General features: G+C 45.9%; 2 protein-coding genes across 3 annotated transcripts in view; both read left to right on the forward strand.

Annotated features, from left to right (window-relative positions):
• The window catches only part of SUDS3 (SDS3 homolog, SIN3A corepressor complex component), a 1,028,644-nt gene that overhangs the window by 601,459 nt on the left and 411,358 nt on the right, over window positions 1–15,827 (forward strand). The gene's annotated exons all lie outside the window — the stretch shown is intronic.
• Window positions 1–15,827, forward strand: part of RFC5 (replication factor C subunit 5) — a 62,508-nt gene that overhangs the window by 38,103 nt on the left and 8,578 nt on the right. Inside the window, exons 1-5 of one of the 2 annotated variants that reach the window (XM_050748098.1) lie at window positions 9,077–9,263; window positions 11,744–11,808; window positions 12,301–12,437; window positions 13,582–13,661; window positions 14,971–15,044. In XM_050748098.1, coding sequence (XP_050604055.1) covers window positions 9,199–9,263; window positions 11,744–11,808; window positions 12,301–12,437; window positions 13,582–13,661; window positions 14,971–15,044 — 421 coding nt within the window. In that variant the 5' untranslated portion in view covers window positions 9,077–9,198. Of the gene's footprint in view, window positions 1–9,076; window positions 9,264–11,743; window positions 11,809–12,300; window positions 12,438–13,581; window positions 13,662–14,970; window positions 15,045–15,827 lie in introns of those variants that run through there. The other variant, XM_050748099.1, reaches the window with a different exon arrangement.

Consider the following 15,827-nt stretch of genomic DNA (forward strand, 5'->3'; position numbering starts at 1 on the left):
TGTTTCCAAATCTGATGGTGATTATATAAGAAAAGTTTGCACCTGTGCTAATTAATGGTACAATTCACACAGAGATGTCACCTTTACTTGCCAGTAATGTCCCAGAAGGGCTAAACCACAGGCAGAAGGGGAAAGTAAGAAGAAATGACATCTTTGCCTGATCATCTGTCTTTGACAAATTAGAAATCACAAAGTGATCTGTATAGTGTTTTTGCCTGGCCAGCAGTTTGTTTTTAATTAGTTACCAACATTTAACATTCAAGGATTTCATATAAAATCCAAATTTCACCCAGGCACCATAGCTCACACCTGTAATCGCAATGCTTTGAGAGGCCAAAGCGGGCAGATTACTTGGGCTCAGGAGTTCAACACCAGCCTGGGCAACATAGCAAGACCCCATCTCTACCAAAAATTTTTTTAATTAGCAGGGTGTGATGGTGCATGCCTTATAGTCCCAGCCACTCAGGAGGCTGACGGGGAGAATTGCTTGAGCCCAGGAGTTCAAGGCGTCAGTGAGCTAGGATTCCATCACTCCACTCCAGCCTGGGCCACAGAGTGAGGCCTTGTCTCTAAAATAATAAATAGGCTTGGTGAGGTGGCTCATGCCTGTAATCCCAGCACTTTGGGAGTCCGAGGCAGGAGAACTGCTTGAGCCCAGGAGTTCGAGACCAGCCTGGGCAGTAGAGCACAACCCTGTCCCAAAAATAAAATAAGATAAAATCCAAATTTCTGATTTTGCTTGAAAAATCCGAAGCACTGGCAATATTTGACTATCGTCCCTCATGGCAGAATAGTGGTGTGATAAACACTTGTGATACCTTCGGTCACCAGCCTTTGAACCCCTCTCCTTTATTCAAGGATGTCCCCAATTCACAAGTCTTGGTCAGAGGCAGGTGCCATTTCCCACTGTTCGAGCAATATACCCGATACTTACCAACATGCTCCAGGCTTGGCCAATTAAGCGTGTCTCCCAGGCTTATAAATGGGGTGCTAATTTTAGGAAGAATCCAGGACAAAAAAGAATTGGTGAATTATTTCTGGCAGTCGATGGTGAAAGCAAAATTCAGCTTCTAGGAACAGCAAGGGCGGTGGGGGCAGTGGTATTCCATGGTTGGCAGCAGCAACAGTTTCTTAACTGGCTTGATTTGGGGAGTAATTTTGATCACGGTTTCAGTTGCGCAGCCTATCTGCCCATTTTCCAAGCTCAGTACTCCAGTCTCTTATAATAGTGATTATATTGCTGGGTGCGGTGGCTCATGCATGTAATTCCAGCACTTTAGGAGGCCAAGGCGGGCAGATTGTCTGAGGTCAGGAGTTCAAGACCAGACTGGCCAACGTGACGAAACCCCGTCACTACTAAAAATACAAAAAATAAATAAATTAATAATAATAATAATAATTAGCTGGGCGTGGTGGCAGGCACCTGTAGTCCCAGCTACTCAGGAGGCTGAGGCAGAATTGCTTGAACCTGGGAGGCGGAGGTTGCAGTGAGCCGAGATGGTGCCACTGCACTCCAGCCTGGGTAACAGAGTGAGACTCCATCTCAGAAAAAGAAAAAAAAAAGGGCTCATACGAGCTATCCAATATTTCATTATCATATTCCCCTTCTGCTTAAATCTTATATCTAAAACTTCAGCCCCCTTGAGGCACGGCATAGCTTCCACCCAACCCTCTTCCTTAAAAGATTAACTTCCAGGCTACTTAGAGACATGTGAGTTTGCAACTCCAGCCTTTCTCTGTCTTTCTCTTTACAGTGAAAGCATTTCGGTACTTACAGAGAAAGCAAAGACCACTAGTGCAAGAATCAGCAAAGTAATGAGAAAAAGCTTCCTGAAAGCCCCTCCCATCATTTCCTCTTACATCAAAATTGGGCAGAACTGGGTCACGTGCACATCTCTTAAGCCAATCATGAGCAAGAGGTCCGGGATGGCTGTGATTGGCTTTATTTAGCACAGTAGTTCAACTGTGGCTGAATATTATAATCACCTGAGAAGCCTCTTTAACATGCCAATAGAGGCTCGGCATGGTGGCTCAGTCCTGTAATTCCAGCACTTTGGGAGGCCGAGGCGGGCAGATCACCTGAGGTCAGGAGTTCAAGACCAGCCTGGCCAACATGGTGAAGCTCCATCTCTACTAAAAATACAAAACAATTAGCCATGCATGGTGGCCAGCACCTGTAATCCCAGCTACTTGGGAGACGGAGGCAGGAGAATCGCTTGAACCTGGGAGGCGGAGGTTGCAGTGAGCCGAGATCACTCCACTGCACTCCAGCCTGGGCGACAGAGCAAGACTCCATCTCCAAAAAATAAATGAAAAAATAAATAAATAGGCTGGGCGCAGTGGCTCACGCCTGTAATCCCAGCACTTTGGGAGGCCGAGGCAGGCGGATCACGAGGTCAGGAGATCGAGACCATCTTGGCTAACACGATGAAACCCCATCTCTACTAAAAATACAAAAACAAAATTAGCCGGGCATGGTGGCGGGCGCCTGTAGTCCCAGCTACTCAGGAGGCTGAGGCAGGAGAATGACGTGAACCCGGGAGGTAGAGCTTGCAGTGAGCCGAGATGTCGCCACTGCACTCCAGCCTGGGCAACAGAGACTCCGTCTCATAAATAAATTAATTAAATAAATTAAAATGTCAATGAAGGGTCCCACTCCCAGAGGCCAAGTTTAATTGGTCTTGCTGAACTTCTGATAATGGATTTTTTTTTTTTTAAGTTCTGCAGGTGCTTTTAGTGTCAGCCAGGGCTAAAAGTCACTGATCTAGTCCAGTCCCCACCCCTGCCCATTTTACAGATGTGAATACTGAGGTCCAAAGACACGTTAAGTAACTTGCCCAAAGGCCTATACCTTTAATTAATAGCAAAAACAGAAAAAAGTAAAACCACACACACAAATTACATTTAGTAGGAAAACTTGGCTAGGCGCTATGGCTCATACTTTTAATCTCAGCACTTTGGGAGGCCAAAGTAGGAGGATCCCTTGAGGGCAGGCATTTGAGAGCAGCCCTGGCAATACAATGAGACTCCGTCTGTACGAAAAAAAAATTTTTTTAAATCATAATAATACTAGAAGAACTAGGCCAGGTGCGGTGGCTCATGCCTGTAATCCCAGAACTTTGGGAGGCTGAGGCGGGCGGATCACGAGGTCAGGAGATTGAGACCATCCTGGCTAATATGGTGAAACCCTGTCTCTACTAGAAAATACAAAAAATTAGCCAGGCGTGGTGGTGGGTGCCTGTAGTCCCGGCTACTCGGGAGGCTGAGGCAGGAGAATGGTGTGAAACCAGGAGGCGGAGCTTGCAGTGAGTGGAGATTGCGCCACTGCACTCCAGCCTGGGCGACAGAGCGAGACTCTGTCTCGAAAATAAAAATAAAAATAAAATAATAATAATAATAATAGAACAACTTTGTGTTTCCAGAATATACATGTGACTACTGTTAAATAAAATTTATGGTATGAACCTGACATGTTTTAAGAAAATAAAAATTAAAAATTAAATAAAACTTATGAGAGGTATTGTTTGGACTAAGTTCCTACGCTAGGCCTTGATAGAACAGACCAAACCAAAATGGAGTCACCTGTGCTAACTGCCATGCAAACAAATGGAACTTTAAAATGGGCCAGTTTTTGACCAGGGGCAGTGGCTTATGCCTGTAATCCCAGCACTTTGGAAGGCCAAGGCAGGTGGACCACTTGAGGTTGAGGCAGGTGAACCACAGGAGTTCGAGACCAGTGTGGCCAACGTGAAACACCGACTCTACTAAAATACAAAAATTAGCTGGATGAGGTGGCAGGTGCCTGTAATCCCAGCTACTAGGGAGGCTGAGGCAGGAGAATCACTTGAACCCAGGAGGCAGAGGCTACAGTGAGCTGAGATCGCACCACTGTACTCCAGCCTGGATGACAAAGCGAGACTCCATCTCAGAAAAAAAAAGAAAAGAAAAAAAAAAATGCCAGTAGTCAAAAAACCAGATTTACAGCAACCAGTCCAAAAGGGCCCAGTCAAGCTGAACAAGCATAAGAATGTCTCCTCTGCTTTAATCTTATAAGGAAAGTAGCTTTGAAATTATCAGTTCACTTTCTAGCCTGTGTTTCTGCCGTCTTTAGTTCTTCTGCATATAAAACCCATCCCTTGCTCAGCTCGCTGGAGCACCTTTCTGTTTTACAAATGGGATACTGCCCGATTCATGAATTGAAAATAAAAGACGGCCCAGCACGGTGGCTCATGCCTGTAATCCCAGCATTTTTGGAGGCTGAGGTGGGCAGATCACCTGAGGTCAGGAGTTGGAGACCAGCCTGCCTAACATGGCAAAACCCTGTCTCTACTAAAAATACAAAAAATTAGCCAGGCATGGTGGCAGGCACCTGTAATCCCAGCTACTCAGGAGGCTGAGGCAGGAGAATCGCTTGAACCTGGGAGACAGAAGTTGCAGTGAGCCAAGATTGCCCAACTGCACTCCAGCCTGGGCAACAAGAGTGAAACTCTGTCTCAAAAAATACAAAACAAAATAAAATAAAATAAAATACAGACAATGAGATCATTAAATTCAGTTTGATAAAATTTTGTTTTTAGATAGCATCCATTGTGTTTCTTAGAAAGTGAAGTCCTGGGGCTGGGCACAGTGGTTCTTGCTTGTAATCCCAGCATGAGCCACTTTGGGAGGCAAAGGTGGGTGGATTCTTTGAGCCCAGGTGTTCAAGACCAGCCGGGAAACATGGCAAAATCCTGTCTCTACAAAATATACAAAAACTAGCTGGGCATCGTGGCATGCGCCTGCAGTTCCAGCTACTAGGGAGGCTGAGGGGAGAGGACCACTTGAGCCCTAGAGGTGGAGGTTGCAGTGAGCCACGACAGTGTCACTGCACTCCAGCCTGGGTCAGCCTGGGTGACAAAGTGAGATCCCTCTCTTAAATAAATAAATAAATAAGGGAAATCAAATTCCTGGAGTGCTTGAAGACTGAGAAGGAGGGTAGCGTAGTGATATGACTCTCAAACCTGAGCGCTTCAGAATCCCCTCAAGGGCTTGTCACAACACAGATGGCTGGGCCCCACCTGCAAAGTTTAAGATTTCCTGGGTTTGAGGTGGAGGGAAGAATAATTAGGATGTCTAACAAGTTCCCAGGAGCTGCTGTTGATGCTGTTGTTCCAGCATGGGCTATATAGAATCAGACTATATTAGCAAGATCCAGTTCTGCCCCTTACAAATGAGAACCTAGGCAAGGTACCTAACATATCTACAAAATGGGGCCAATGATGGTAACTTGGGCTTCTTGCAACAATTGAGTGATCATAATAAATGTAAAGTGCTCAGAACAGTGTCTCAGCCATAATAACTGCCTAATGGATATGAGTCATTTTCATTAATTCATTCATTCATCAAACAGTTATGAATTGAGTACTTCCTTTGAGCCAGGTAATGTTTCAGGCACCAGAAGTACAGTGGTGAGTAAGTCAAAGGTTCTCCTCTCAATGAGCTTACATTCCACTGGGAAGGCATACAATAGATGACTTTGCAACATATAATCTAATGTCAACACAGGAGAACTCTACATTCCAAGTTAACGCAACAGCAGATGCACACAGAGTTTTATGATAAGTTGTTCTGGTCTTGTTTGAATCTTCCAGCTCAAAGAGGTGGCAGCATCATGCTTCTAATGCAAAGATCCTTAGAAGGATGGCTCTTACCATGAATGGCTTGTACCATGATGGTAAGGATGGCTGTAACCATCAGTAAGGGCAGGTTGTGGCATAGTTCCCCTAGCCAATCCTTTGGGTTTTGTTTGAAAGGACAAATTTGAAACCAGAACTGTTTGGGTGGAGAGTGTTAGGAGGGAAGGGAAGAGTAGGGTGGCAATGTGTTGGATGCTGCACATTTGTTCTTTCATTTAATCCTTACAACCATCCTTGAGTAAATATTACTGGATAAGAAGAGAAGCAACCTACCCAAGACTAAGTGGAAAAAGTGGCATCTCACCCCAAGAGTACCTAATGTTTGGCAAGGAGCAGAACCACTGAAGGGAGAACAAATCATGAACAAAGAGAGAAAGATCCAGAGTCCATATGGCTATCTTCAAAAGTTTGCCCTTGCCTTGCAACTTAAATTGCCTTTCTCGTGAGAAGCAAAAACATTTCAACGCACCATTTTCCTGGCATGTAGGAATGCTTTGGTCTACATGTTCACTGCACTGATTCTAACAGTTCTTTAGACTTTATAATTCTTTTCATTCTCCTGGAACACTTGAGGATCCAGGGACTTGCTTAGTTTTCTCTCCATAGGCTGTGTAAAGATTTGTAGAGTTGAACTGATTGAGGCAGGTCAATCAGATTTGTAGAGTTGAACTGATTGAGGCAGGTCTTCTGACACCCAAAGCAATGCTTTCTTGATGACTTCTCCTTTAGTTTCAAAAGCCACTGTATTAGTCCATTTTCACACTGCTATAAAGAAATACCCGAGACCGGGTAATTTATAAAGGAAAAAGATTTAATTGACTCACAGTTCCACATGGCTGGGGAGGCCTCAGGAAACTTACAATCATGCTGGAAGGCGAAGGGGAAGCAGGCACCTTCTTCACAAGGAGGCAGGAGAGAGAAGAAAGAGCGAAGCAGGAAAAGCTCTTTATCAGACCATCAGATCTCGTGAGAACTCACTATCACAAGAACAGCATGGGGGAAACCGCCCCCATGATCCACTCACCTCCCTCCCTGGACACCTGGGGATTACAATTCAAGATGAGATTTGGGTGGAGAAACAGAGCCAAACCATATCAGCCACCCTTTAGGATTTTAAAACCCCAGTGTAAAGCCTGCCTCTCAGTAATTAGATCATTGGTGAGGAGGGTACAGCACCATTTCTTTCTTTAGTAATCGCTCATAATTTTGCTTAGTTATCATATCAGTTGTTTTCTAGAATTGTATCAGCTGTTTTCCTTTACACACCCATCACTTGTATTTTATGCCTTTTAACAAACAGGAGTGGGCTGGGTGTGGTGGCTCACGCCAATAATCCCAGCACTTTAGGAGGTCCAAGGCAGGCAGATCACCTGAGCCCGGGAGTTAGAGACTGTAGTGAGCCATGGTCGTGCCACTGTACTCCAGCCTGGGTGACAGAGTGAGACCTTCTCTCAAAAACAAAACCAAACCGTAGGAGTGTTCAGAGACCCCAGAATTTGGCAATACATGACAAATATTTAATGTGTTTCTGTGACTTTAATTCAGAAGCATCTATATCTCACCTCAGCATGTGTCAGCAAGTTAATTGTAAACATGTGCTGATTTTTAGCTTTAGTATTAAAAAAAAACAAACTTGTTAATCACTTATGATTCCTTTCCTGGAGATAAAAATGAATAAAACCAGTTTTATCTTAAAAGAAAGAAAGAAAATTTTTAAAATTACATGCTAATGATCTAAGCCCCCAGTGTTAAAGTTTCCTGGGAGAAAGCAGAGTAGGGGCTCTGTCACATCACAAGCCCTAGCTGATCCCCTTCATCGAGGTCCCCAGGCAGGGGCTAGGGTGAAGCCGTAACTGCCATCATATACTTGCCACTGTCCCTCTGCTGTGTTCCTGAAGCAGGTGACAGTGATGTAATCCAATGCAAGGAGTACTGCTACCTCCTAATCAGAACACTGCTGACCCCAGGCCAGCCTCAAAAATCCTCCCAGGATTTTTGTCTTCCTCATCATGTTAAAAGAAAAAAAAAAGCCGGGTGCGGTGGCTCACACCTGTAATCCCAGCACTTTGGGAGGCCGAGGCGGGTGGATCACGAGGTCAGGAGATTAAGACCATACTGGCTAACATGGTGAAAACCCGTCTCTACTAAAAATACAAAAAATGAGCTGTGCATGGTGGTGGGCACCTGTAGTCCCAGCTCCTTGGGAGGCTGAGGCAGGAGAATGGTGTGAACCCGGGAGGCAGAGGTTGCAGTGAGCCGAGATCGCCACTGTACTCCAGCCTGGGCAACAGAGCGAGATTCCGTCTCAAAAAAAAAAAAAAAAAAAAAGACTTCAGTATGGATGCTTTGCATGCTCATTGCTGGAAAATACAGACCAGGCCAGGCATGGTGGCTCACGCCTGTAATCCCAGCACTTTGGGAGGCTGAGACGGGTGGATCACTTGAGGTCAGGAGTTCGAAACCAGCCTGTCCAACATGGTGAAATCCCGTCTCTACTAAAAATACAAAAATTAGCCAGGCGTGGTGGCACGCACCTGTACTCCCAGCTACTCCGGAGGCTGAGGCAGAGAATCGCTTGAACCTGGGAGGCAGAGGTTGCAGTGAGTCAAGATCGTGCCACTGTACTCCAGCTTTCGTGACAAAGCGAGACTCCAAAAAAAGAAAAGAAAATACAGACCGATAAAAAAGAAGAAAATAAAAGCGATCTAGAATTCTCCTCGCTTCAGGAAAAAAACTAAAGTGTTGATATCGATTCTCCTCAGTATCTCAGATCACAGAGACCCTGTCCTCTGTGTTCATGAACTAGATCCTTCCAGCGACACAGATTAACCCAACTGGAAGTTTCTGTTTGTTTTTCTCTGGAGATGTTTTCTGGAGGTTGGTTCTCCAAATTTTGTTGGGTTAGGGACACGGATTCTGGAGACAGGTAGGTTGCAGTTGTGTTTGTTTGGGGTTGTTTTCGTTTCCAAACATTCACCTCCCAGCTTTGGGGCCGAGAGGTATCGCGAGCCTTTTTTCACAAGGGCGTCTATATTCAAGACCCAACCGTGTTACTCCAGGCTGTTTTTTTCTTAGATTCTTTTTTTTTTTTTTTTTTTTTAGCCCCGGCAGCTTTTGTTCCTTTGAACGTAAGGGTTTGAAGCTTGGCGATGGAGGAATTGGCTTTGGCCGTGCGATCTTAATATGTAATGATGACTGGGGCTGCAGGGGGCCCTGCCTTTCCCGCTTCCCTGCTCTGAAAGCGCCTGGGTATCTAAGAGCTCAGAGCAGGCTGGAGGGGCGGAGCTTGGAGGAAGGCCGGCGGCCCGCGCCTCCCGGTAACCTAGCAACCGGCGCCCTAGCAACGCGAGGGGGGCGGGACCGAGGGAGGAAGTCGGAAACTGGTGGCTACGGCTCGCGAGAGTTGCTTTTGCGCGCGAACTCTAAGTGCCAGGGTCTCAGGGCCGGGTCGCGGCTGGTCACTGGACAGGGGCTTGGGTGACGCGACGATCTCAGCTGATCTGGTCACCTTCGTCTCCCCGCCATGGAGACCTCAGCGCTCAAGCAGCAGGAGCTGCCCGCGGCGGCCAAGATCAGGAACCTGCCCTGGTAGGAAGAGGCCGAGCGGCGGCTGTGGGCAGAGGGGGCCGGGCAGCCGCGCGGGGAGGAGGTGGCTGGAGTGGGCAGGTGATCGGACCCCAACCCGACCTCTTCCCGTCTCCCCCGGGCCTGCAGCCGGGACCGAGCCGCAAAGGTTTTCTCCGACACCCCCCAGCTCCCCAGACTCGTCCGTCTGTTTAGGACTTTTGCCAGCTGTCACCCTTTGACGCCCAGCTCCATTTGCCGAAGAAGAATTCGTCTTTCGCACCTGGTGACAGCACAGGGGTTCGATTCCGTGTCTCCTGACACCTGCAATGGCCTCCATGCCAAAGTGCCCTCTTCCCACTCTTCAAAACCTGCGATGCGACTACTGGTCACATTTTAAACTAGTAATAAGGCTCCCTGGTCAACTTTTATTGGATGGCATATTATTAGATTAGCAGACGCCCTGTTAGATGTTCGATCCTTACAAAGACCGTAAGAGGTAGGCACCGCTTCAAATTTTACACAGGAGGAAACTGCATTTTAGAAGGGTTAAATGACTTCCCTATGGTCCAAGGCTAAAAAATTGGCTTGGAGGTGAATCTAGGAAGTCTGAATTCAGAGCTTGTACTCTTAACCATCCTACTTCAACAACTGTGTTCTAGCAATGCTTTCAAGACTTTGAAGCAATTTGGCTTGGCTTCGAAAAGCTCCAAGTTGTCATTGTCTAGTAACTAGTTTAAAAAATTTTGTTTTTTTGAGACGGAGTCTCCCTCTGTTGCTGGAGTGCAGTGGCGCGATCTCAGCTCCCTGCAACCTCCGCCTCCTGGATTCAAGCAGTTCCCTACCTCAGCCTCCTGAGTAGCTGGGATTACAGAAGCCTGCCACCACGCCCGGCTAATTTTTGTATTTTTAGTAGAGACGAGGTTTCACCGTATTGTCCAGGCTGGTCTTGAACTCCAGACCTCGTGATCCACCCGCCTCGGCCTCCCAAAGTGCTGGGATTACAGGCTTGAGCCACCATGGCCGGCCAATTTGTTTTTATTGTGGTTAAAAAAGCCCAGAAGATTGACAGTTGTAACTATTTCATGTATTTACATATTTTTTTTTTAGAGACAGGGTCTTGCTCTGTCGCCCAGGCTGGAGTGCAGTGGCGTGATTACAGCTCAGTGTCACCTCAAACATTGGGGTTCAAGCCATTCTCCTGCCTCAGCCTCCAAAAAACTGGGACTTTTGGAGGCGAGCTACCAAGCCCATCCTGTAACCATTTTAAAATGTACAATTCAGCGGCATTAAGTACATTCAGAATGCAGTGGACTGTTGTGGAGTCTTCCCACTATCTAGTTCCAAAATTTCATCACCCCAAATAGAAATCCTGTGCCCATTGACAGTTACTCCCCATTCTCCCCTTCCTCTAGCCCCTGGCAACCACTAATCTACTTTCTGTCTCTATGGATTTGCCTATTCTGGACATTTCATGTAAGTGGAATCCTACACTATGTGGCCTTTTGTGTCTGGTTTCTTTCACTCAGCATCATGTTTTCAAGGTTCATGCATGTTGCTGCTTGCATCAGTAGTTCATTTCTTGTTATGGCTGAATCATATTCTATTGTGTGGACAGAAGAGGTTTTACCTATCCATTCTTCTGTTGAAGGCTATTTGGGTAGGAGTTCAGTTTCAAATGCACTTTGAAATAGTAGGTGCCCATCAGGTTGAGATTATAGACAAACAGCTGGAAAGATGAAATTAGAACAGAGTTCATCCTCGGCACTATTGACATTTTGGGCAAGATACTCTGGGTGGGTTTGGGGGAGCTGTCCTGTGCACTGTAGCATGTTTAACAGCATTCCTAGAGATTACACACTAAGTGCCATAGGACCCTCCGCTCACCTGTGACAACTAAATATGTTTCCAGATATCACGAGATGTTCCTGGGAGGACAAAATCACCCCTGGTTGAGAACCACTGGTCTGTGTTCAAACTTAAAGTGCTTTGTTTTTCTTGCTTTTTAAATTAGGATATGAAAGGATTCTTTTTTTTTTTTTTTTTTTTTTTGATACAGAGTCTCACTCTGTCGCCCAGGCTGGAATGCTGGAGTGCAGTGGTGCAGTCTCGGTTCACTGCAACCTCCGCCTCCCAGGTTCAAGCAGTTCTCCCATCTCAGCCTCCTGAGTAGGTGGGGCTGCATTGGTATGCCACCATACCCAGCTAATTTTTGTATTTTTGGGTATTTTTTATTGAATGGCATATTATTGGGTTAGCAGACGCCCTGTTAGATGTTCGATCTTTACAAAGACCCTAGGAGGTGGCCATAGAGACAGGGTTTTTTCATGTTGGTCGGTCTGGTTGGTCTTGAACTCCTGACCCCAAATGATCCACCCGCCTTGGCCTCCCAAAGTGGTGGGATTACAGGTGTAAGCCGCTGTGCCTGACCTGCAAGGATTCTTTTACACATAAAATATTCTTGCATGTATATATGTCATAATACATACTAAATTGTATTTCAGGGTTGAAAAATACCGGCCACAGACCCTGAATGATCTCATTTCTCATCAGGACATTCTGAGTACCAGTAAGTATCCATGTGTCAGTTGCTCTTGTCCTGGTTGAGGGACCTGTGTGAATTTCTTGGTGATGTCTCTCCTAAGTAATAACTTCAAAGAATCTGATTGAGCTTTGTAGAATGTGGCTTTAAGATCATTCATTCATCTTCTTCAGATAGCTGCAGTCTAGTGGGTAAGTCACAAACATGAGCATAAAATTGCAACTCAGTGGAGTAAAAATAGCATTACAGCGAATCATTTAAGTTTACAGATGTTGTCAGCACCCAGAAAGGTGCCTGTAACACAGTAGGCCCTCAATAAATACTTGCTGGCTGGCTGCACTATTGAGTGAATTCCAGTTGCCCCAGGAACGCAGAGACAAGGCCCCTACATCAAGTTGCATCTGCCTCTGATTTGGACATTGCATTGGGTTGAAGAGCTTTCAGCCCAACTCAGGGGCCCAGGGTGAATGAGGCGGCTCCCAAAGACTGATGGTGCCCTTCTTCCTTCCTGATCCTCAGTTCAGAAGTTTATCAGTGAAGACCGACTGCCACACTTGCTTCTCTATGGTCCCCCAGGGACAGGCAAGACATCTACCATCCTAGCCTGTGCGAAACAGCTGTATAAAGACAAAGAATTTGGCTCCATGGTCTTGGAGGTAAATACAATTGTTCTTACTCCACAAATAACTTAGGACTCCAGTCTCTGAATTTCAGTTCTGCTGGCTTTATTTTACTTTAAAAGTAAGTTGCCCCATGGACAGTTAGGAAAGAAGTAAATTCGAAATAAGATATTTTAATTCCCTTTTTCCTATAATGGTCATTTTAGTCTGGATTAGTGTTGGTCAGCTAGAGGGCAGTTGTAGGGCTAGGCACCTTTTTCTTTGCTGTTGCCAACTTCTACCCAAACCCTCCTTTATGGTTACTTGGTTGCTGCCTGTCTGCCGTGGCCCCTCCAGATCAATTCTCCACGTCTCTCCACCCTATTCCTGCCTGGAAGGCTGAGCTCTACTGACTATAAGCTTACTTACCCTCTGGCTCCTGGTTGGGTTTGGCCAATAGAGGCCTTGGCAGGGGTAGGGGAAGGAAGTGAGTGATGCCGGGACCTTCCCTGAGGGCTGACAGGCTGGCAGCATGGCCCATCTGTAGGGTACATCTCACAGGTGGTACCTTTCCTGCAGCCCTCTCCAGGTGCCTACAGCCACTCCCTTCACTAACCCCTTCAGGCTTAAGGGTCACGGGTATTGCATAGCCCCATGGTTTTCCTATTATCGCACCTTTAAAAAGATCTCCTTGTTTAATTCTCTTCAAATTGCTGCGTTTGAGTATGCCATCTGTATATTGCTGCGACCTTGACTAACATACTTAGATTCAAAAATGTGAATATTGTCTATTGCAAGAAAAGTTTAATTTACCTTTTAGACGCAGGTCTCAGAACTTTGCTGCTACTAATGTCCTTATGTCAGTTTATTAAGAACTTGGTAACCTTGGGATTGTGGTAGCTGAAATTTGTATCATTCTGCTCATACCGGAGGTGCTATTCAGTGTAACCATACCAATTAATTATTTCTCCAGCTTATGTCAGTCATTGTCCTCAAACGGTGGGGGTAATATAGCCATCTTTATTGATTTAGTGAGTTTTGTGTAAAACTGATTTTTTATTTTGTGATGATCTCTTAGCCATCATTAGACATAGAAAGCTAACCTGCTGAGCTGGACTGATGAGGAGATACATTAAAACCAAGAACTTACAGATAGCATAGCAACATGCTTTTTGTTTTGACTTCTGTCTTCCACGTTTAGCTGAACGCTTCAGATGACCGAGGAATAGACATCGTTCGAGGACCAATCCTGAGCTTTGCTAGCACAAGGACAATATTTAAGTAAGAATTATTTGTGTAATTTCGCTCCCTTGATTTTGATTAGTAAGATGACATGGCTTAATTTTTTAATCCTCTCCTTAGCCAGTTTATATGGGTTGAAAAAAAATACTGACTTTGTCCAAAGCAACCATGGAAAAGAGATAAAGGAGAGGATGGTAGTAAGAAGTATTATAATGCAACTGCTAAAATAAAATGTTGTCTACACTTGTATTAGCAAGTTCTTTTTTTTTTTTTCCCCTTTTTTTTTGGAGACAGGATTGCCCTCTATGGTACAGGCTGGAGTGCAATAGCATGATCTCGGCTCACTGCAACCTCCACCTCCTGGGTTCAAGTGATCCTCTAGCCTCAACCTCCTGAGTAGCTGGGACTACAGTCGTGAGCCATCACGCCCAACTAATTTTTGTATTTTTTAGTAGACATGGGGTTTTGCCATGTTGCGTTGGCTGGTCTCGAACTCCTGAGCTCAAGCAATTTGCCTGCTGCAGCCTCCCTGAGTGCTGGGATTACAGACGTGAGCCCAGCCTGTATTACCAAGTTCTTTAGGGAAGCATTCTTCATTTTTAGTTCCTGAGAACTGGTTAGATTACCCTAAGCCTGGATGAGCTAGTTTGAATTTTAAAATAAATTGAGATCAGGAAAGACAACTAGGATGGTGGCTAAAAAAAAAAAAAAAAAAAAGAAAGAAAAAGGGTGAGGGCCAGGAACAGTGGCTCACACCTGTAATCCTAGCACTTTGGGAGGTCTAGGCAGGTGGATCACCTGAGGTCAAGAGTTCAAGACTAGTGAGGCCAACATAGTGAAACCTCGTCTCTACTAAAAATACAAAAATTATCTGAGCATGGTGGTGGGCGCCCGTAATCCCAGCCACTCGGGAGGCTGAGGCAGGAGAATTGCTTGAACCTGGGAGGCAGAGGTTGCAGTGAGCCGAGATTGCGGCACTACACTCCAACCTGGGCAACAGAGCCAAAACTTCGTCTCAAAAAAAGCGAAAGGGTGAGAGACTCTGGTGTGAGTGAGGGAGATGGGGAAAGCAGTAGCATGGTAGGGTGGTATGTGGAGGAAAGTGAAGATGCCAGAGGACACAGCGCATAGAAGTAGAGAAGTCAGTCCTCCATTCCCACCAAGTGTTGAAGGAGTGATGGGGCATTTCCTCTCTGAGTGACCAAAGATGTCTGTCTTGGCCAAAGTTCTAGAAGAAATAGCCTTTCCGAGACAGGACCCGATGGCACACATGGGAAGATGTAGGTTTGAGCCCCGATGTTGAGGTGAGATTGAAGAAATCTTTAGACAGCACCATTTGTTTTTCTAGGAAAGGCTTTAAGCTAGTGATCTTGGATGAAGCAGACGCCATGACTCAGGACGCCCAGAATGCCTTGAGAAGAGGTAAGCAGAGGCACTGTGGAGTGTGTGGGCTGGCGCGCGCACTAGAAGGAGAATTAGGAACTTCGTGTTTGTTGCTGTTGTTATTGTTTTTTTGGGGGGGGGAGGGGATGGTTTTGAGTTAGTCTTGCTCTGTCGCCAAGGCTGGAGTGCAGTGGCGCGATCTCGGCTCACTGCAGCCTCTGCCTCCTGGGTTCAAGCGACTCTCCGACCTCAGCCTCTCAAGTAACTGGGATTACAGGCATGCACCACCACAGCCGGCTGATTTTTATATTTTTAGGAGAGATGGGATTTCACCATGTTGGCCAGGCTGGTCTCGAACTCCTGACCTTGGGTGATCCGCCCACCTCGGCCTCCCAAAGTGCTGGGATTACAGGAGAATTAGGAACTTTGGACATGAGATATGGCATGACTTGTTTTCAGTTTTCATCTTCTGGCCCAGAGAAATCTCTATGCCTTTCTGTGTGTCTCCCATCTGATGATACAGGCAAGATACCTCTGCAGTGGGACCTTCCCCTTCAGCAGCCTAAGGACTAAGCCCTGCGGGGACTTTTAAGTCTGGCCAGTCACTGGTGTTCAACCTCCTTTGACACTGGGTTCAATTTCAGGGTTGAGAATTCATATCTTTCCATGGGATGGGGTGTGGAAAATCTTTCATCCCTAAACTATCGGATAGTCCTTTCTGCTAATAGTACCCTTTCCTTTCTGCTAATGGTACCCTTTGAACCACAATAGCTAGGAGAAGAATATCTGAAGTTGAGGTGCTCGGAGAGCTGACATTACTTC

This window comes from Macaca thibetana, chromosome 11 (assembly GCF_024542745.1).
Source record: "Macaca thibetana thibetana isolate TM-01 chromosome 11, ASM2454274v1, whole genome shotgun sequence".
Lineage (NCBI taxonomy): Eukaryota > Metazoa > Chordata > Mammalia > Primates > Cercopithecidae > Macaca > Macaca thibetana.